General features: G+C 43.9%; 1 protein-coding gene across 1 annotated transcript in view; it reads left to right on the forward strand.

Annotated features, from left to right (window-relative positions):
- Nucleotides 1-21,968, forward strand: part of HAO1 (hydroxyacid oxidase 1) — a 51,435-nt gene that overhangs the window by 16,509 nt on the left and 12,958 nt on the right. Inside the window, exon 3 of the mRNA XM_032780334.2 lies at nucleotides 17,074-17,329. Within this exon, the coding sequence (XP_032636225.1) occupies nucleotides 17,074-17,329 (256 nt within the window). The remainder of the gene's footprint in view (nucleotides 1-17,073; nucleotides 17,330-21,968) is intronic.

Genomic DNA, 21,968 nt, shown 5'->3' on the forward strand with positions numbered 1-21,968 from the left:
TTTCTTGTCATCCGTACATCATTCTAAATTTTCAACATAAGATCAGTACCCTGTTTGCTAATCTTTTTCAACAATTCTGCAGGCACATTATCTACCCTGGTGCATTCCCAGCCTTCATTTTCAGAAGAACATAAGAACGGCCATACTGGATCATATCAATAGTCCATCTAGCTCGGCATCCTGTCTTTTGACAGTGGCCAGTATCAGAAGCTTCAGAGGGAATGAACAGAACAGAGCAATTTTGAGTGATCCATCCCCTCTCATCCAGTCCCAGCTTCTGGCTGTTGGGAGGTTAGGGAAACCCAGAGCATGAGGTTGCATCCTTGACCATTATGGCTAGTAGCCATTGATGGACCAATTCGCTATGAACTTATCTGATTCTTTTTTGAACTCAGTTATACTATTGTCCTTCACAACTTCCCATTACAACAAGTTTCCCAGATTGCCTGTGCATTGTGTGACGAGGTATTTATTTTTGTTTGTTTTAAACTTGCTACCTATTAATTTCATCTGGTAACCTCTAGTTCCTGTGTTATATGAAAGGGTAAATAACAATTTCTTATTCAGTTTCTGCACACCATTAATGATTTTACAGACCTCTAACACATCCCTCCCTCCTTAGATGAACAGTCTCCCTACCCCCTAATCATTTAAGTTGCACTTCTCTGTAGCCCTTCCAATTCTAATCTCTCTCTTTTGGCATGGGGCAACTGGAACTGCACGTGGTATTCAAGGTGTGTGCATGCTATGGATTTATATACCATGGATTTATATACCATGGATTTATATAGTGTCATTAAAGTATTTTATGTTTTATCATCTGGTTCCTAACATCATTAGCTTTTTTCACTGGTCAGGTGATCTGTAGTATATTCCTACTGCTATACTCTTATTATTCAAGCAAGGAATTTCTATCCATTTCTATCTACAGTACAGTTCAATTCCTTTAAGAATTTTATTTTATTTGATTCTATGTTTTCTTTCACATATAGTGCCACTCCACCTGCTCTGTCATTCCTATATATCTTGTACCCTGGTATTATCATGTCTTATTGATTATTCTCATTCCACCAAGTTTCTGGGATGCCTATTATATTAATATCCTCATGCCAGGGACTGTAGTTCACCTATCTTAGTATTTAGACTTCATAATAGTACGCACCACTTCAGCTTGCAGCATGGATGGATCTGGCTCCATACTCTCTCTTCTGTCATCCTGTATTACGGTTCTGGTGAGGGATACAGAGTGGCGCAGTAATCTCTCCAATTGCATTTCATATGACCTTCAGTGAGGAGTCTGCCATCATGATCTTTTATTATATTTGATCACAGGGAAAACCTTTGCATAAGAAGTCTGACCACTGCGAACACATTACTCTTTATATTTCTCAAATTCCATAATTCTGCTTTTACATGTTCCCTTATGTCTTGTCTAGTCAGCCTTTGAATCTGTCTGCTCGGTTGCTTATATTCTCTGCCATGTTCTTCCATCCTCAAGCCATTCTTTTTCACTCCGGTGTCATTTTTGCACCAAGTCAAACACCTTCTTAGTTAACTATGGTGTGGTCTGACTCTCACTTTTCAGAATGTGTGCTTTGACGGTTCCAAGTGTAATAATTTTAATTTTGTTTCAAAGATCATTTGGGTTGTTCTCCTCTTTCACCTGATGACAATGCCTCAAACCCATTCTGGACAGAAGTTATATATTTTTTGTTGATTCTGGACAAGTCCAAGCGCAGTGGACCCATTGAACATCATATCTTTTTAAGTTTTAATTTTATTTTTGAAGCTAACAGCTGATGGTCTGACCGACAGTTTGCACTCAGGACAGTTTTTGTCCAATGAACACTCAATCTCTGGTACTGCTACATCATTACATAGTTGATTTGGCTTTTTGGCATACACTCCCATGTGTAAATATCTAGGTTGTTGGGTGAAGATGGTGTTTGTAAAGATCAAGTGAGCAGAGGAACAAAATTCAGCTAAACGCTTTCATCTTTCATTTTGTGAACCCAGACCGTTTCCCCCCATGACTATTTTAGGAAAGCTTACAGCTCCAACTTTAATATTCAAGTCCCTAATTACAGCAAGGATATCTTTAGGTTGTGTTTTAGTGAGTGTCTCTTCAAGTTGTTCACAGAACTCATCAATCATATTGTCATCAGCTGCTGTTGAATAAACAGGCATAAACCTATATACTCAGCTTATTGGCAGGCTACTCTCAAAGGTAAATTGTAATGATTCTGTTGCTGATTGGATTTTATGCAGTCACACACTTTGATGTTTCCTCCGATGACATAAATGCAACCCCATTTTCTCAGATCATGAATAGTACACTTGTATCCATCTATTGTCATGAAATGACCCCTACCCTTCCAATGCAGCTCTGAGATTCCATATATTTTTGTCTTACATCTTTCCTTTTCTTTGGTCACAATAGTGAGCTTCCCTTCATACAGACTCCTCACATTCCACATTACTACTCTGAAGATTCATTTATGAAGGTTCAAGTCATTCTTTTCCTTGATGTAAGGATTTGGTACAACATCATTGTAACCACAGCTTGTATTGATGGCTGGAGCCTCTTCTCCAGTATAATTTACCACATTTTCTGGCCTGGGGAGCCACACATGGATTACTTTGCCTTTGTTCTGCTATTATAGTTTTCATGGGCGAAAGTACAGAGGGTGGTTTCCCATTGCTTTCTCTCCGGTTTGTGGCTGCCATTGGTTAAATCATGATTTACCTCTTCTGCCTTCTGACAACATTTCCTCCATCGAGGATTCCACTACCTTCCTCAAGTGCTCATCCACCTGAAGGCTTTGGCACTTGCTGAGGTTTGCCAAGTCACTCAAGCGCTTCTCTGCACACAGCACTGCAGGTGGTACCATCTACTGTTATTACAGTAGCAGGCTACAAAGCCTGACCTGACCTACAGGAAGTAGGCATGAGATTTTCAGCCACCTGCCTAGTCAACTGGAGCTTTGGGCACAGAAGGCTGGCGCTTCCCGCGGTTGATATGTGGAGAAGAGAACTCAACAGCAGCACAGAAAACTCAATTCCTGGTGGGTTTACACTGATGTAATTGGGAGTAGAATTTGACCCTGGTTTTCAGGCTCAACTAGATGCTTTAGCAGTAGTTTGTGGCTAGACTGTTACATGTATGAGAACAAGGCTAAAATATTCTCTAGTACATTTTAAGGATGACGAGGATGAACTTATCAGTTCACTGTGGCCAAGATCTCATTTTAAAATTTTTTTACTTGTTTTGCCCTTTGGAACACTTTAGCCTTTAGCCATGCACTTCCCGTTACTGTCAAAAGGAATTAAAACATGCATAACTCTGAAGATGTGCCTGTTGTTTCTTCCCTGCACTCCATACACTAACACAATCCCTTCTTCTCAGAACAACTTGCTCAGCTACAACAGAATTATTTTAGAATTAGGGCTCAGATCCTCAGTTGGTGCATATCAGCGTAGCTCCACTGGAGGAGCAGTTGAAGATCTATCCCATTGTTCTTAGCACTACATATTAGCAACAATTCCATTTTTTCTGACTCCAATTCCTGAAAATGTCAGCCAGGTAAGATGAGCATTAATGGCAAGGGAATTGCCATATGAGCCAGTTCTTCAGGGGATATAAATCAACATAGTTCTGCTGAAGTCAATGGAGTTGAACCAATTTTCTGGCCTACTATTTTTACTTCTTCTCTTCCTTCCAGAAATAGGCAAGCGCTGAGGCACAGAATGAACTGCGGTATGTTAACTGCTGTCTTTATTTTCTCTGTAAAGGAGAGAAGGGACAAATCATGAAGTGATTACATTCTTTTGTACCAAATGAATCCCATTTCAACAGCAACATGAGCCAATGTCTGCAAACTTTGGGGATCTAATGTCAGGCACTAATTTAATGTTTAGGGACTTAAATCAGAGTGGCCTTCAAAGTTACTGAGCACGTGCATCTCCATCTGGCTTCAGATGAGACCTGTATACACCCAGCACCTTTGAAAAGCAGGTCACTTTGATTTAGTTGCCTCTCTTTAGGCACACAGATGTGAAAAAATTTGGCCTTTCATTTAGAAACATTCTTCTTTAAAAGAACTTCTTTGGGGGCACTTGCAACCTGATGGCACTTCAGGGTAACAATGGTTTGCAGGAGAGAGAAACATGGAAAAGTGCCATCAGCTTAAATACATGGCAAGGAAACAGGAGCAAATGACAGGTGTTTGCATTGTCGGTACTATGAAGTGCAGATGGTTGTATAGAATCCCCACAGAACTCCTTGAGATTCTGGCAGAATCTCACAGGGTGTCAATCATCTGTGTATCAATTTTGCTTCTATGTTGCACTCTTTTTCTCTAACCCTTTCTCTGGTTTTCTTTTGTAAACTTACTGAGACAAAGACTATGATTTTCGAGGTGTTTGTACATCATCACATGCTTTTTGGAATCAACTGTAATATAAATAATGCTTTATAGATTCAGAGATTTTAAAGCCAGAAGGGAACATTCTGATCATCTAGTCTGACCTCTTGTATAAAACAGACCAAAGAACCTCACCCATTAAGATCTGCCCCAAACCCATAACTTCTGCTTGGGCCATAGCATGTCTTTTAGAAAGACACCTGGTCTTGATTTGAACTCTGAGTGATGGGGAATCCAGCACATCCCTTGTGTGCCCGATTTCTAGTCTGAATGTCTCTCGCTTCAGGTTCCAACCATTGAATCTTGCTATGCCTTCGTTTGCTAGACTAAAAAGCCCTCCACTGCCAGAAGTCTCTTTACCATATAGGTACTTATAGAGCTGGAGCAAATCACCTCTTAACCTGCTCTTCAGTAAATTATATGGATTGAGCTAATTTAGTCTCTCAATATAAGACATGTTTTCCAGGTCCGTAGTCATTCTAGTTATCACTCATGATACCTTGAGCTGGGTTAATGATTCATAACAGATAATTAATTCAAGGCATTTTGCCTCTTTTTTTTTTTTGTTGGGAACTGGCTGTAAACCGGTCACAATTTCCTAAGAAGGGCATAGTTCACCAGGTCAATGGTCCATCTAGCCTGGTATTCTGTCTTCTGATAATGGCCAATAGCAGATGCTTCAGAGGGAATCAACAGGACTGGCAACCATTGAATGTGAGCCATCCCCTATTATTCACTCCCAGCTTCTGGCAAACAGAGGCTAAGGACGCTCAGAGCATGAGGTTGCATCCCTGCCCATCTTGGCTAATAGCCATTAATGGAACTATCCTCCATCAACTTATCTAGTTGTTTTTTTTGAACCCTGTTATAGTTTTGGCCTTCACAACATCCCCAGGCAATTTCCTCAGTTTTATTATTCAAAATTATCCTCCCAACACATTCTATGAATATTTTTTTGGCTGATAGCTTGCTTGCAAACAGCTTTCGAGGGGAGTATTTGATATTCAGCTTTTAAGTTGTTTTCATTTTACATGCCAGTGGTACTGTTTCTGTTCCCTGATTGGAGGAGCATAATCTTCAGAATCAAGTTTCTAGTGTTTGATTGTGAATTCAATGTTCACTTGGCCCGTATGTTCTGAAACAGCCACTGACAATTAGCTGGTTCTGGGATCATTCCTCTTGGTAAAGTCCTTTGCACGCAGAAGGGTGTGTGAAAGCAGTTGATACAACAATTCACTACAAATAAGTGCATAAAAATTCCAACACAGATTAATGGATTGTCTCCTCAGTATTACACCACCTCTACTGGCGGTCATGGGTCTGTTTATGTACAGCTACAAGAATCCATGCTTTCGTCTGTAGGATTTCAGGAGCCTTTGCTTCACCATAATGGTGCCACCAGCTCAAGGATTTTAACGCTTTGAGTACATATTAACATTTCACATTTATATTGTGGTCCTGCCAAGGAGTTGGCAAGCTGGGGCCTCATTGTACAAACAGATAGTAAATGATGATCTCTGCCCCCAAAGAGCTTACAGTCTACAAGGCTGTAATATAGAGCTAAAGTCCTGGGGCATTAACCAGTATTCAGTGTCCAGCTTAGGAGCTACTTCTTACTCCTTACTCTGGGCTGTTTGTCTCTAGCTCAGCCTAACCCTATGGAATTACAGAGAACACCCGGTGTGCATCTCGGAGGCCAGGCAATAACTGTACATGAAAGAGGACCAGTCAGTACCTTTAAATTGTTGTAATGTGAAAATAATGAACAAGGCTATAAAATCTGGGATAATGAGGTAAAACTAGCACTGTGTGGGAAAGGTGCGTACATATACTCTCTGTTGAGCTACATCTCCCATGCTAGAAGCAGACAAATGCCAGTGTCTGTTCCTTATTAAGGGGCAACTTTGAGTCCGGCTCTATTCCTATTGGAGGATTGAGTTCTACATGAAAAACGTGGTTTGAGGCACTGCACACGGGGTCTGCTGGGGTGAACTGCAACACAGCTCAGCACAGTGTTCAAGGACTAGATCGATCGTAGCCCTCCGATGAAGACAAGCCTTCATCGCTCGTTAGCCTTCAGCCTGAATCGGAAACTCTCTGTAAGAGCAAGTTGCTTTCATAAAGATTTATACCATGTTTAAAGATGCATTGCTTCCATCCTGGGATATTTATTAGCTAGTTAATGGTTTTTGAGATCTCTCTATAGTTATACAAATATGTTCCACATGATGGAGCTCTAATACCTTTAATAGATAGGAGCAATTAGCAATCAGGGCTTCCCGCACTGTCAGTTTTCTTAGAAATGGCTGGTCAGCTGATATTTTTGGCCTCTGTTACAATAATAGGACATTGCTGAGGAAACTGAGACCCATAATGCTTTTAAATGCAACCATGGTAACTCCGTGTTAGGCTGAGATTTAAAATGCACAAAATTCAGGACATTCCATAATTGATTACCACAAAACCAGGATCTATTTGCTTTTAAGGCATACATTAACTGGCATATACAGTACAGCAATACAAACTACTATCTGCAAGGGTTGAGTTGTGGTTGCGGCAGTCTGATATACCTTCATTTTGGAATGTCCTCGCTTTGGTGCACCTAAAATTTTGAGCTTAACAGATGATCTGATATTTAACTGTCTTGAGTTTTAAATAAGAAAAGGAAAAAGCATGAAACTTGGTGCGTTAAGTGCTTTGAGATCCAGTGATGAAAAATGCTATATAAAAGCTAGTTATTAGCAGATTGTGTGCTCAAATAAGCCTCTACCCCTGTGGATGCCTGAGTGGTATCCCTTCCAACTACAGAAACACGCAAAAGAGATTGCCAGTTGGTGTAAATCCACATGACTTCGATGAAGCTATGGTGATTTACACCAGGTGAGGACCTGGGCTAGTCTCTTGGAAAATACAACACTCTGTAACCTTGCATTTCCTGTAAGATATACAGAAAAAATAGATTTCATATTCCTCTCCTATTGTGAGAATGTACTCTTTCCAGCAGGAGAATGGCTGTCGTGAGGGGTCTCAGGAACTACCCACCTGCATGGGGCTCTCGACCGGAAGAAGGATGCCCTTTAGTTCCTTGGAGAGGCTGTTGCCTGGGGACTAAGGATGCCCTGATTTAATCTCAGTGAGGAATGGGGGAGGGATGGTGGTCAGGTTGCAGGCACAGTAAGTCCAGCTTTGAGATGTAGCAACTCTGCTAATTAATACATCTACTTGGGGTAGCTGGTCACCATTCAGCAGGCACATCGTCATAGTGGATTGGACTCCAAGAGACAGCACAATGCTGACTTTTCCAGCACAATGGGTTGTATGGTTTGTAGAATGAGCAGTCTTTCCCCACCTCTTTGTTTTTCAAAAGCATGTTCAGTGTGTCTGATTTGCTCAGAGCATCAGCCCGAAACGGGGAATAAGTCATCTCCCAGTGATTCTGACTACTGCTAGATAATAAACCGCTCCTCACCCCACTGGCTCAGCTGGACAGGCATATGAGGTGGGGATGAGCTGAGGTTCCAGCCATGCTTATCTCTTTCTGCCCACCTGCATGAGGTGTTGTTGAGCCAGTCATGCAGCATTTCTTTTTCTCCCTCTGCATCTGCAACAGGAATATGGGAATGCTGTGCACAGACGGCGAGTTGCTTATACCTACTTAGGCTCATGTGGGGGGGCATCACTTATGGCTGAGCCATAATCTGGCACTTAAAAACCAAACCAGCTAGAAATCAAGGTCAAAGTTTCCCCCCTACACTCTCCTATTTCATAGGGAAGGAGGGGAGGTGTATTCCTTAAGCATCTGTAGAGAGATCAGATCTTACACTGTTTTTGTGTATGACTTCTCTTATGTACTTCCAGTCTACTGCAACTGGCAGATCTGGGTGCCACATTCCCCTTTAGGTCATTGGCTTCTCAGCTGTACTTCTGGAAAATCTCAATGGAGTCATTTCATTTGTTTAACAAACAATGTCAACACTGGCAAAAATGGCTGGTCTGAGCTAATCAGAGCTCCTGCGGCAAACAGAATCATGGGAGAGGCTGACACAGCCCGTGGCCTTTGCGGTGCACATTTATGGAAACGCTTGGGAATGACAGCCCTGAATTTTTTAGATCAACAGAAACCATTTTGTACTTCGTCATTGCATATTTTCCCCACTCCATAATGACTTCCTGCACAGATGACAAAATTCATTTCGTCAACGTAATTATTTTAGGCACAGCTGGCACAGAGTGTTTTGTTGAGCAACTCATTGCAGGGACCTTCTTGGCCAACTGTGTTTCATCAAGCAAATAACTTCAGGCACTTCAAACAATTTTCTTTCTTAGAAAATACAACTTGGAAAACATGGTTGTTTCTGTCAGAAAACTACTGCCAAGTTCTAAGGGTATCATGAACCAACATAATGCATTATCCTATGACCTAGAGATGATATAGTTAGTGATGGATTTGGTTCAGACTGGCAATTCAGGTTACCCTTTCCAAAGGGTCCCCCAAGACCGGAAATGATGGGAGAATCTCCCTGCGAGAAAGGAAGAAAATTTAGTCACCCTCCCAAGAAACATACAAGGCAATGAATAACCCGAGTCACAATATGTAAACCAAACTCCAGGGAACCTTAAACATGCTTCCCCAGGGGGTCTGAACCTAGAGGTCTTGATCAACCTATCTTGCCCATCTGGCTAAATGGGAGTGGGATCCCAGCTAGATTCTGCCTAGGTAAGAGGAGGAAACTGTGGAGGTCGGCTGCTAGTATGGAAAAAGTTAAGAAACTCTGTGTTACCTCTCACCGCGCTCCTTGGTGGGGTTTTGGCCCCGCTTCTTGGTTGATCTGAACTCATTAAACTTTAATCTGTCCCTTTATCCCATTATTAAAATAGAATTCCCCAGCAGAATCACAATTGATTATTATTTATCAGTTATGTTGTGGTAGTGTCCTGAAGCCTCTCACTGGCCTCAAGTGGATTGGAGCCCCTTTGTGTTAGGCACAAACATAAAGGGCTCTGCCCTACAGAATTTACAGTCTGAACCTGAAATGACCTTGATGCATGCCTAACTTTTGGCAATTTTAGTATCCCCTTTGGCTTTAATGGGAGTAATCAACATGTATCTAGTTAAGGATGTGTGTCAACCAGAGTAGGATCGAGGCCTAAAAGACAAGAGGTAAAAGGTAAATGAAAAACAAGAGTGGGTGGACAGGCTAGCAAAATTAATCTGATGTGTTAGCTCTGTCCAAAGGTCTCTTGCTAATACAAGGGTGTCCAAAGTGGGTGTCAAGTATCAGAGGGGTAGCCGTATTAGTCTGGATCTGTAAAAGCAGCAAAGAGTCCTGTGACAGACTAGATAGACTAACAGAGGTTTTGGAGCATGAGCTTTCGTGGGTGAATACCCACCTTGTCAGATGCATGTGGGTGTGTATCCAGGAGTCGTTTACATAACTAAGCAAATAAAAGCACATTCTGAAATGTAAGGATAAAATATGGTTGCTGTAGTAGCTAATTTCTTCTATCATAACACTGTTGCTAAAATAAAATACGAGAATGGGGTGCATATTTCCAGCAACAGCTAGATTATCAGATCTGACGGGATCATTGCAACCATCTGGTCTGACCAGTTGACACAGGCCAATATGCATGTGCGATGGGGTGTACAAGCCCCACACTGGGGAGGTGAAGGTTAAAGAGCAGCTCTGGGCCCAGAAAATCCCTGCTGGCCATGCTCACAGTGCAGGCAGCTCAGATCAGTCAGGGCAGATGGAGCAGAGGAGCCATAGTGTAGTGCAGGATCCTACTGAGAAGCTGCAAAGGCCCCATGGGGTTGGGCCCAGGCCTCACTGCCAAGGTGCCCCAGGCCTTTAATGATGATGAGACGTGACTGAGAGAGGAAGGCCTTTTGGAGCACAGAGAGGGAGTACTCCAGGAGGGACTCGGGGCGACCCAGGGACACCAACAGAGAAATTGAAGCTGGAGTAGGAAGTGGTTCGGGGAGCAGACATAAGGGCAACCCACCCCCTTGGCCTCACATTTCAAATTATTGTTTCATTGGGCCCTGGGTTGGAACTACTGGAGCAGGGAGGGCCCAAGTTCCCCTATCCATGGCTGTTGACTCCAGCTGTTGACTCCATCCACCAGGCGACAGAGCCCAGAGTATCACCTCTAGGCAATATTCCCATGTGCAGACACCAAACTCCTCCTTTCCCCCGACATGTGGTGAAGAATGCAGGCAATGGCTAGGTCCTGCTAAAAGGACCCCTGGAATACTGACCGGACAATCCTCGGGAAGCCTTGGGTACAAAAAGGCTTCTGAAATGGATGCTAGAGAACCAGCAACAGCTTGTGGCCCGGGAACAGCAAGGGTACATACTGCAACAGATTGTAGTCCAACAGCAACAACAAGCAGCCCAATGGTTAATTCGGTAGCTAGTGGCCCAGCACCAGGCATAACAGGAATGTCTGATTCAGCCGGTAATGATGTTACTGCAGCCTCAGGGAGCATTCAACTCCACAGTGCTTGGACACTTAGGATATGCCCTTCCTGTCATTCTGACCATCTGGCTTACAAAAATGGGCCCCGGAGATGACCCTGAAGCCTTCCTGGTCATCTTTGAGTGGGTGGTCACTGTGGTGCATTGGCTACCAGAACATTAGGCTGTCTTGATAGCCCCATACTTGACCAGCCCTATGCAAGTGACCAACTGGGGCTGGACCCAACTGAAGCATTAGACTATGCCAAAGTAAAAGTGGACATACTTGACTACTAAGATATCAACCCTGAGATGTTCCACCAGAGGTTTCTCAGAGAGCTACCCAACTGGAACCTGTCCCTGGATGGTGGCCCACTGCCTGAAGGAAAAGTGTTGGCACTGGTTGGAGAAATGGACCAGAGTATGGGTAGCACAGGCTGTAGTGTTAAAGCAGTTTTCCCAAATTCTCCCAGCCACGGGGAAGGAGTGGGTGAAGTACCACAGACCATTGACTCTGGAGGAAGCCGTGACCCTGATGAAAAATTACACAGCAGCTGAAGGCCTGGTCTCACTGACCCTTAGGTAGGGGGCTCTCAGTACTTTTTGCCATACGGGGGTCCCCTAAGCCTCCACTGGATTCCTACCCTTTGAACTTCTATATTGGAGACAGCCCAGAGGATTTTGGTCCCCCTCTGGAAAGCCTGGGAAGAGCAGGAGTCTCGGGTCAGAGCCCAGTGCCATATTTGCTTCAGCTACACAAAAGACTGAAGACACTAGTGGTTTTTGCTGAGGAAAACCTGTTGAAAGCCCAGCAAACACAGGAACTTGCCTATAACCAGGGAGCCCGGCTGCGAACGTTGGAACCAGGCTGTAGGATGTTGTTACTACTTCCGACCTCCGAGTCTAAACTATTGGCCCAATGGGAGGGCCCATCTGAAGGGGTGAAGAGGTAGGTCCAGTTGACTATGAGATCGATCAGCCCAGGAGATGGAAGGAAAGGCCGATTTACTATATCAATCTTCTGAAGGTCTGGAAGGGTCAGGAAGGCTTTCTGATAGTCCTGTGTTTCCCGGAATTCGAGTGGCGCTTCAAGCCGCACCATCACTAGACCTAACAGTTGTGCCAGTGAGGTTGGAGCGGAGCCTGGCACAGCAAGCCCAGTTGCTGCAGCTGATATAGGTTTTCCTCGCAGTATTCTCGGCCCTACCGGGAAGGGTGCACCTAATCCACCATCACATTGTGATGACCCCTGGACAGAGGGTACATGAGAATCATTGATCACTGCCAAAGAATATGAGGGCAATGGTTTGAGAGGAGCTTCAAGCTATGCTGACCCTAATGGTTGTCGAGGAGTCCTGCAGGGAATGGAGGATTCCCATTGTACTAGTGCCAAAAAACAGTGGCAAAACCTGATTCTGTATAGACTTCAGAAAGGTCAATACGATATCATGCTTTGATGCCTACCCAGTGCCCTAAGTGGATGAGCTATTAAAGGAAGCACCAAGTACATCTCCATGCTGGACTTAACAAAGGGTTATTGGCAAATCCTGCTGATGAGAGCATCCTGGGAGAAGATAACCTTCCCAACACCTCTTGGCCTCTATCAATTCATGACGATGCCCTTCAGCCTGCACGGTGAGGCTACAATCTTTCAGCGACTAATGGTCTAGGTGCTGTGACCCCACAACCAATACATGGCTGCCTGTGTTGATGACATAGTCATTTACAGTAGCAGATGGGAGGCCCACCTGCATCACATCACGGTGGTCGTCCAAGCTCTCGAGAATGCAGGGCTTACCACAAACCTGGACAAGTGCTGCCTGGAGCAGAGAGAAGTGACATACCTTGGGGACGCAATGAGGCGGGGCTGACTACACCTCCTTTTGGATAAAGTCCAGGCACTGACTGACTGCCCAACCCTTACAAACAAAAAGCAGATTTGGTGTTTCATCAGCCTGACTGGCTATTATAGAAGTTTTGTGCCTAGCTTTGCCACAATAACCACCCCTCTTATAAACCTCATAAAGAGGACCCCACCCAGGAAGGTGCAATTGACGGAGCCATGTGACAGAGCCTTCTAGACTTTGAAGGACCAGCTAATCCAGGGGCCAGTTCTCTTTTACCCTGATTTTCCCATGCCATTTATCCTACAGACAGATGCATGAGAGGTGGGCCTCAGTGCCATGTTGTCCCAAGAAGCAGACAGCGAAGAATGCTCGGCATTATATTTGAGTATGAAACTATTCCTCCAAGGGACAAACTCCAAGGTGCTCCACTGCCTTGGAAAGGCACAAGCAAACATTGATTTTTTTCTCTCTGGATCGGGGAGGAGAGCAGGAGAAAGATCCACCACTGGGTTCTAGCTTGAAGGGGAGGCTGTGTGATATAAGCCCCACACTTGGGTGGAAAGGGTTAAGGACCAGCTCTGGGCCCAGAAAGTGCCGCCTGGTCACAGTGGTGGCTGAGATCCAGGCTTTTCAATCATGGAGGTACTGCCTGGTGTGGACACCAAACTCTTCCTTCAACAGCATGCTACATGGTCATTGAGATTCTATCAGTGAAGTTATTCTCATGGCCATTCAGATCACGTTAGGCTGGGATTCATCTAATAGTCTGTTCTCCATTACCCAGACTGTAACTCCCAGGAAGGTTAATGGTGCTTATGAGGCTACATAACTTTTAAGGAGCTGATTCTTCCATTATCAGATCATTTCACTATTTGTTAACAAAAGAGGTTTAAGTATCTGAAGTTAGTTTAGATCAGCCAAAAGCACCATAGTTTTTTGGAAGGCTAAAAATATTATTTTTAAATGTTTTAAAAGGGCCAAGATATTTAAAGTGTAGCTCAGCTAAAATGGGAACTTAGAATCCAAACAACTTTGAATTTTTGTGTGTGGGTGTGTGTGGTTTGACACTGCAGATCCCAAATGGATGCCTGTAGTTTTGATTTTGGATTTGGCCCATAATAATAGGCAACCTAAACAAGTGTGTCTTTGGTGACCCCAAGTTCAAGGGATGAAGAGGCGGATCTAGAGGCACACTCGGTAGCACAGTGATGGGTGGAGCAGCCTTTCTACGTCTGAATATAAAAGAGCTGGACAAACAAGCCCAGGAATAAGAGTGATTTGCACCATCTGGCTTCTGCGTTATGCACCTGATGGCATGGGAAGAATGATGATGATTTATTTTAGTCCATACCCAAAAGGGGTTAATTTTCCATATATAGTTCAGAGGAGGCTGAAATTTTATGAGAATTTGGCTCCTTTTAATCCAATTTGGCACTATTGAGCCCAGATTCAACCATGAACTCAAACCGTAACCTAAATGTAATCTGGATCCAGATGTAAACATGGTCTTTCCAATTCATTTCCATATATATAGTTAAACTGAAATGTTTATTAAAAACTAGCCAAGATCTCCTCCTATTAACAGAATATATATGAACGTAATAGGGTAGATTATGTTCTCATTTACTCATTTGTGGTTAAACTTATGTTACCAGGGTTGCAGAGGTTCAACTAAGGGTGTGTCTACATGGTAGGATAATGCACTTTATGGGAGATGAGGGGTGATTTCTAAAGTGCACTAATGTGTTGCATATTAATTGGGCCATGTAGACTCTGCTGTGCATTACAGGTTCCCAAGCGCACTTCAATATAGTAATGTTTCAAGCAGCATTAATTAAAGCATACTAACAGAGTCTACATGGTCCAATTAATATGCAACATGTTAACGAGCTTGAGAAATCATACCCCCATAGAGCACATTACTCCACTGTGTAGACAAGCCCGAACAGTAAATAACTATTTAAATACATCTGAATGCAAAATATTTACATTCTCTCCCATTATTAGATTTCAGGTCTGCTGTAGCTGAGTTACCAACATTTACAGGCAATGATTTTGCAAAACACTTTGGTGACTTTCTGTATCCCACTGTAGGTGATTTAGGTGCGTAACTCCCATTGATCCCAGTCGATTCTCTGCAACTTCGTTAACTCAGCCCAAGGTTATGGGCCTATTACAGAAGTGGGTGGGTGTGGCACTTCGGCCTGCAATTTGCAGAGGCTCAGATTAAATGATCATGATGGTCCCTTCTGGCCAATTAAATTTAAGCATCAGTGCAGTCCCATTCATGACAAACTAAAGTATGTGCTTCAGTTCTTTGCTGGATCTGAGCCAAAGGTGTGTTCTATCTTGAAAAGCTGATGGCTTTCTGAGAGATTCCATCATGATTTGGTTAGCGCATGAGTAAAAAGATTTTTCTTTGAATGGCCAGTCACGTGAAATCAAGCTAGAATCTTAAATCAGTCTGGATTCTTTCTTACACCTTGGTTCAATTTAGACATTATGGAAGAGTTGCACAGATTTTTCTTTCCACAAATATTTTCATTAAGTTTTTTGGTACGAATATTTGTTGACATGGTGAGTTTCAAGGTCATATTGCAGAATATTTGCTGAAAGCGAATTTCAAATATGAGAGGATTCATACCAGACATCTAACTGTTAAAATGATTCTCGTCTAATCATGTGACAGAAATGTACCAGGTTACTTACGTGTCCAACCATATCAACTTGATTTCTGAATATTTTCAAGAAACTGCTTTGTGAACCACCTGACATTTAGACCAAGAATTATTTAACACGTAATTTTGAGCAATGAATCCATTGGCAGAAATTATTATACGGTTGCTGCTAATTTGTGAAAAAAATAAGAGGCAAAGTTTTTCAAATAAATGATTTGAAATTTACAATTTTCTGGGTGGGCCAGGGAGTGAAAATTCTCTATCATTTCTCTCACTAGTGGTTCTTAAACGTTTGTACTGGTGACCCCTTTCACATAGCAAGCCTCTGAGTGTGAACCACCTTATAAATTAAAAACAACTTCTTTACATATTTAACACCATTATAAATGCTGGATGCAAAGCGTGGTTGGGGTGGAGGCTGACAGCTCGCGACCCCCCATGTAATAACCTCATGACCCCCTGAGGGGTCCTAACCCCCAGTTTGAGAAGCTCTGGTGTAAATGCAAGAGATCCATCTGTTGTTCACTTTATACAGTTGTCCTTCTACTGAGTTAAGCAAAAGGAGAATATAAATAAAAACAATCAGTTAGTAGATTCTGATGCATCATAAATACCTATCTGATAGCTATATTTATCCTGCTTCCTGGATTCTGTAATTTATGCATCCCTCTGTCTGTGCTTCTTGGAGTAGCAAAACTTGCAAGATGGAAGACCAAAGCATGCTTGTTTTATCCATTGAAGGCTGCTGAGTGGTTGTGAGAGAGTGTAACCAATTTGTTTGAATAAACTGTTCATAAGATTCCACTTTGAGCGATTTGTAATACTTATTTAATCAAACGTCCTCATAAAGACCACTTTTTAGGGCCTGGAAAGTATGGAGATGAGGTTTTTAGACAGAAGACCATTTACATGAAAAAATATGCATGCTGCAGTGCACCAAGAAAAAAGCAGGCTTTATCTGATATTTTAGAGCTTTACTGTGTGTTTCCCTCTGTTTTACATTGTGATAGATTACCCTGTTAGATTGATAAAATATGATTGTGCGAGGTTAGTTAGTTTGTCAAGCACCCTGGGGTGGAATTCTCCTCTGTGCAGAGAGCTAGCACACAGCCTGGGCACCACCGACCCCCTATTCGGAGCTTTTAAATGATGCATAACTCTATGGCTGACTTCCTGCACAGGAGGGGATTTTTCACCCATAAGATATTTAAGTTCTAGGAGGAAAAAGCTCAAGAGGTGCTGCGGTCTACTAGACAGGGAACTAGATTGGGAGGCAGGAGACCTAGACTGTATTTCCAGCTCTGCCACTGACCTGCTGTTTGACTTTGGGCAAGTCACCTCTCTCTTACCTCCCATCCTTTGTGTGCCTACTATTCAGGGTATATTTTTACTGCAGGGAAAAAGATGCATTCTTAGCCCAAGTGAGCTAATTTGGGAGACAACAGCAGTGAAGACATGGCAACTCTGCTTTTAACTTGGATTTGCCGCTTTGAGTCCAATGCCAGACTTCCCTATAGGCTTTAACTTGAGCTGCTAATCTGAATTGGAAGCAGAGCTTCCGTGTCTTCACTGCTGTTTTAACCTGGTGACTCCTGCCAAGTAGCCAGCTCTAAAGAGGTCCCACTTATGAAGAACGGGAACTAATCTAACTTCTGCTCTTCAGCTTGCAGGTCGCTGGGGACAGGGATGATGCTCAGCTCCTGGGCCACCTCCACCATCGAAGAAGTTGCCCAGGCGGCTCCTGATGGCCTTCACTGGCTGCAGCTTTATATCTACAAGGACCGGGAGGTCACCAGGTCACTAGTGCAGCGTGCTGAGAGAGCAGGCTACAAAGGAATCTTTGTGACGGTGGACACACCACTGCTTGGCAAACGCTTTGACGATGTCCGCAACAAATTCCAGCTGCCCCCACACCTCAGGTACTTACCAGCCTACTGCTCTGGAAAGTCCATTTTCAGCTAAAACATACGCCTCTGTTGCTGCTGCTGCTGCAATGTTGTGTGTGGTTTTGGCTTGTTCCCTTCTGGGGGGGCCGGGGGGAGGGAGGGAGGGGAGGAGGAGGTTCTTCCAGGTTAGGTGTGTCACTTTTTCCTTTATGACTCAGGAGCTGAGCAAGCTTCCTCTGTCATGTTCTCTCCTCTGCCACCTCTAGGAGTGTACTTGACATCAACACTGAGGTAAACGGTCTTGAGTGTCAGTGGGAGTATTAAAAGCAGTGAGAAGGGGGGAAGAGGAACTCCTCCTGATTAAAAAGAAACAAATACAAGTACATAAAAGGTTGTTACAAGAAGGAGGGAGAAAAATTGTTCTTATTAACCTCTGAGGATAGGACAAGAAGCAATGGGCTTAAATTGCAGGAAGGGCGGTTTAGCTTGGACATTAAGAAAAACTTCCTAACTGGAATAAATTGCCTAGAGAGGTGGTGGAATCTCCATCATTGGAGATTTTTAAGAGCAGGTTGGACAAACACCTGTCAGGGATGGTCCTGATAATACTTAGTCCTGCCTTGAGTGCAGGGGGCTGGAGTAGATGACCTCTCAAGGTCCCTTCCAGTTGTACGATTCTATGAAATCTGGATCTTGTAGTGTAATGAATTGGACTGGAGAAAGAGGATCCAGTTTCAGGAGGCACCTTGTTCAGTCTGCCACCAAGGGGTTCCACGCTGAGTCAGGATCACTGACTCTCAGCACATAACATGAGTCAATCAGCACACACAACGAAGATCTGTTTCCTACAACTCTTTCTGTCTGCCGCGTCACTTACTGCTAATGAAACAAGTCCTACTTGTGAGCCTCTCGCGGTCAGACTGGGTAGAACATTTCTGAAACAGTTTTGCTCAAGCAGTAGAATTACCTGGATGACAATCTGCTTTTTCACCAAATTAACCCTGTCAAACTTTCTAAAACCAGGGGATTATTTTAAATACTGAAATAGTGTAATTCAAAGGAAAAACACAAAAAGACATCTGTGTAGCTTTTTGTTTCAGAGCCATAGGTGAAATTCTCCAGTATGATGCTTTTGTCAAGTGATCTGATAACTTTTTCTTGGCTTCAGACTTTCAACAAAGTTTCTGAGTAACAACAAGGTGCCATTGTGCACCGAAATGTGTGTAAGACAACATTCATTCAAGCGTTGATCTGCGTTTCAGAGTCCAAGAAAAACAACAGTTATTGCTATAATCGGCTCCGTGGTTCTGTTTTTTCCTACCCACCCCACAAACCAAGGGCTAAAAAGCTGGATCTTACTTGGAGAGGGGAAGGAGGATGCAGACTTTCCCTTCTCGTTTTCTTCTAATGCTACTATTAGAGCGGCACAATGAAAGCCTAAAACCAGGTGAAATTCAGCTAGTTTCAGGTATGAACAGAGAAGTGAAACCAGTCTGTTTCAAGTGAAAATTGCTTGGTTCCTAGAGCTGTTCATTAAATGAACTTCCTGCCATCACAGAATGGGCCCAATTTCTGAAAAGGCAGAGTTGTTTGGTAGATAGGGCACTGGAGTGGGCCACAGAAGAGCTTGGTACTAATCCTGGCTTTGCCACTGGGTGACTTGGGTAAGTCTCTTGTCTAGTAAGATAATGAGCTCGGCTTAAGGACTGTGAACCCTCCTATACCCATATGCAAGGCATAGAGCTTAACAAAGGCCAATGTGATCCTCCCACCCTGTTTCGGAATGCTAAACTGTGCAATAGTGTTCAGCCCCTAGGTGGCACCCTGTGCAAGATCCCTTACTTGAGTTAGTGTAGCTATAGGCAAGAGGGCATTGAAGGATGGTTATGAAAGACACACCTCTGGTGTATCTCTCAGTGGAAGAAGTTCTATAGTCGGCCCATATCTGGTATAAGAGTCTGACCTGCTGTTAGTAACCCTGCAACCTACTGTGTACAAGAATGACATGAGATGTCCTTTTTCATCTTACTCAAAAAACAGTGAAGTCTTCATTTGCTCAAACTTTCCAGAAATATTCACCTTCAGGCAGTGACTGTGCAAGGAAAATTTCAGCCCCAAAGATATGCAGTGTTGTTGTAGCCATGCTGGTCCCAGGATACTATGGAGACAAGTTGGATGAGGTGTTATCTTTTATTGGACCTACTTCTGGAGATGGGAGGAGTTAGTCCAATAAAAAATATTACCTCAGTCCCAGAGGTAAACATTTCAGAAAGTTATGTACATCTGTAAGAAGGGGTGTTTGAATGGAAACTGTTAAGCAACCTTGATTGTTAACAATTGCTGCCACTCCCACTCCCACTATAATGCTAGGTGAGCTCATCTGATGAACCAGACTATGAAGACTGCACTGGGGAAAATCCCCTTGATATCTCTCTTGCTTCAAGCTAACTCTTGAAATGTAAATGGGTTAACTAAAGCCTGGTCTACACCTAAAACTTAGGCTATGTCTACATATCAGACCTTACAGTGGCACAACTGTACCATGGTAAGGTCTTCCTCTATGCCTATGGGGGAGAGCTGTCCCCTAGCATAATTAAACCACCCCCAATGAGTGGTGGTAGCTATGTCAGCAGAAGAGCATCTCCCGCCAACATAGTGCTGTCCACACTGGGGCTTTTGTTGGAGAAACTTATGTTGGTCGTGTGTGTGGTTTTTTTCACTGACTGACATAAGTGCTAATGTAGACAAAGCCTTAGACCAGCCTAGCTGTGTCCCTCGGAGCTGTGAGACATTTAATGCCCTGGGCAACATATCTAGGTTGACCGAACCCCCACTGTATAAGAAGCTAGGTTGAGAGGAGAATTCTTCCATCGACTTAGCTATTGCCTCTGAGAAGTGGATTGCCTACATTGATGGAAAAAAACCTTTCCTTTGAGGTAGGAAGCATCTACACTACAGTGCTACAGCGACACAGCTGCAGTATAGACATGGCCTCATTGTCTACACTACAGGGATGTAGCTACAGCTGTGCTGCTGTAGTGCTTGTAGCATACTCTTAGGGATACCTGTAGGCCAGATCCACTGGGTGAGATCCTGGCTGCATTGAAGTCAACAGGCTTCAATGAGATCAGGATATCACTCATTGTGTTTAATGGGCTTTGGATTAGGCCCTAAAATAGCAACTCTGGTCCAGCAGAATGAGCATCTATGTATTTTAGGTACTTACATGGGCTCCGTTAGCATAGTATCTGAACTCATCACAATCTTTACTGTATTTATCCTCGCAACATCCTTGTAGGAGGCAGGGCTGTGGTGTTATCCCCATTGTACAGATGGGGAACTGAGGTACAGAGAGACTTGGTGACTTGTCAAAGGTCACACAAGAAGCTTGTGGCAGAGAAGGGACTTGAATCCACTGTCTTAATCACTGGGCCGTCCTTCCTTTTCATAGGTTCTATTCCTGACCCTAACACCAACTTGCTATTGGACTGGGGCCTGATCTTACTTCCCTTGAAAGCAAGGGGAGTGTTGCTATTGATTGCAATGATAGCATAGGTCCTTTGTATGCAAGCTATGAGACACATGTCTGGCCAATTTTTTTTTATTTGGTTGATATTGAATACTATCCTAAATGCGAGGATATGTGCCTTTGCTAACTGTGTGTGATGGGGTGTATCAGTCCCTGAGGCCTCTTGCTGGAGGCCTCTCAGTCCTACCACGCCCCATCCCAGAAAAGGAGCAGCAGAGGTGACTCCTCCAGGTTTCCTAGAGGTCAGCATGGAAGCAGCCAATTAGAGGCTGCAGGGGTAACCAATCACAGCCCATTAGACTACTATAAAAAGGAGCTGCTAGACAGATCAGACCAATTACTGACTGGATCCTGGGGAGTAAGGAAGGTGCTCCTGCTGACTGCAGGGTGAAGGTACAGGTGAAGGGACCATGGGGAAGTGGCCCAGGGAACATTAGTCACAGAGTTAAAAGGGACGCAGCAGGTTGCAACTATTTATAGGGTCCCTGGCTTGGGACTTGGAATAGTGTGTGAGCCTAGCAGGTACCCCTCCACCTGCCACAGGCAGAATGGCCAAAGCCCCGAAGAAGGTGAATTTACACAGGCCCCAGGGAGCGGGTTGAAGACCCCAAAGAAGGTCAGCATTTGTGGACTTCGATACCCCCCGGAAGGGGACTGAACTAGTGGCTTAGCTGAAGATCTGGGGCCAGTGAGCTTTGCTACCGAGCGAAGAGTCTCCAGGGAGGGAGTCTTGGGGGTACTACTCTATAACAGAGCAGGGAGTATTGACAGCTAGCCCAGAAGTGGCTGAGAGAACCGAACCCAGAAGTAAGGCTAAAGAGACCAACTGAGGGTATTGAGATAGGCCCTGTTGGATTGATTAAGGACTGAGCTCAGGGACAGAGCTACTGATAGAGACATAGCTAATGGCACTGTCAGAGGCCCTGTTAGGCTGTGTACCCCAGAAGGGGTTGGCTTGTGTTACACACCCACAGATGATGTGTGACTCGGCCAGAGGGCTGAGTCACTGAAAACCTGCTTGAGAAGTTAACAGCGTAACAGGGGTCACCACAAGTGATGCCGCTAGAGAGAATGAGTGCAAGCACACACCCAGCTGATAGGAGGCGCTCACGGGAGGTGACAGGCCCCATCACACTGTGCAAT

This window comes from Chelonoidis abingdonii, chromosome 3 (genome assembly GCF_003597395.2).
Source record: "Chelonoidis abingdonii isolate Lonesome George chromosome 3, CheloAbing_2.0, whole genome shotgun sequence".
NCBI lineage: Eukaryota > Metazoa > Chordata > Testudines > Testudinidae > Chelonoidis > Chelonoidis abingdonii.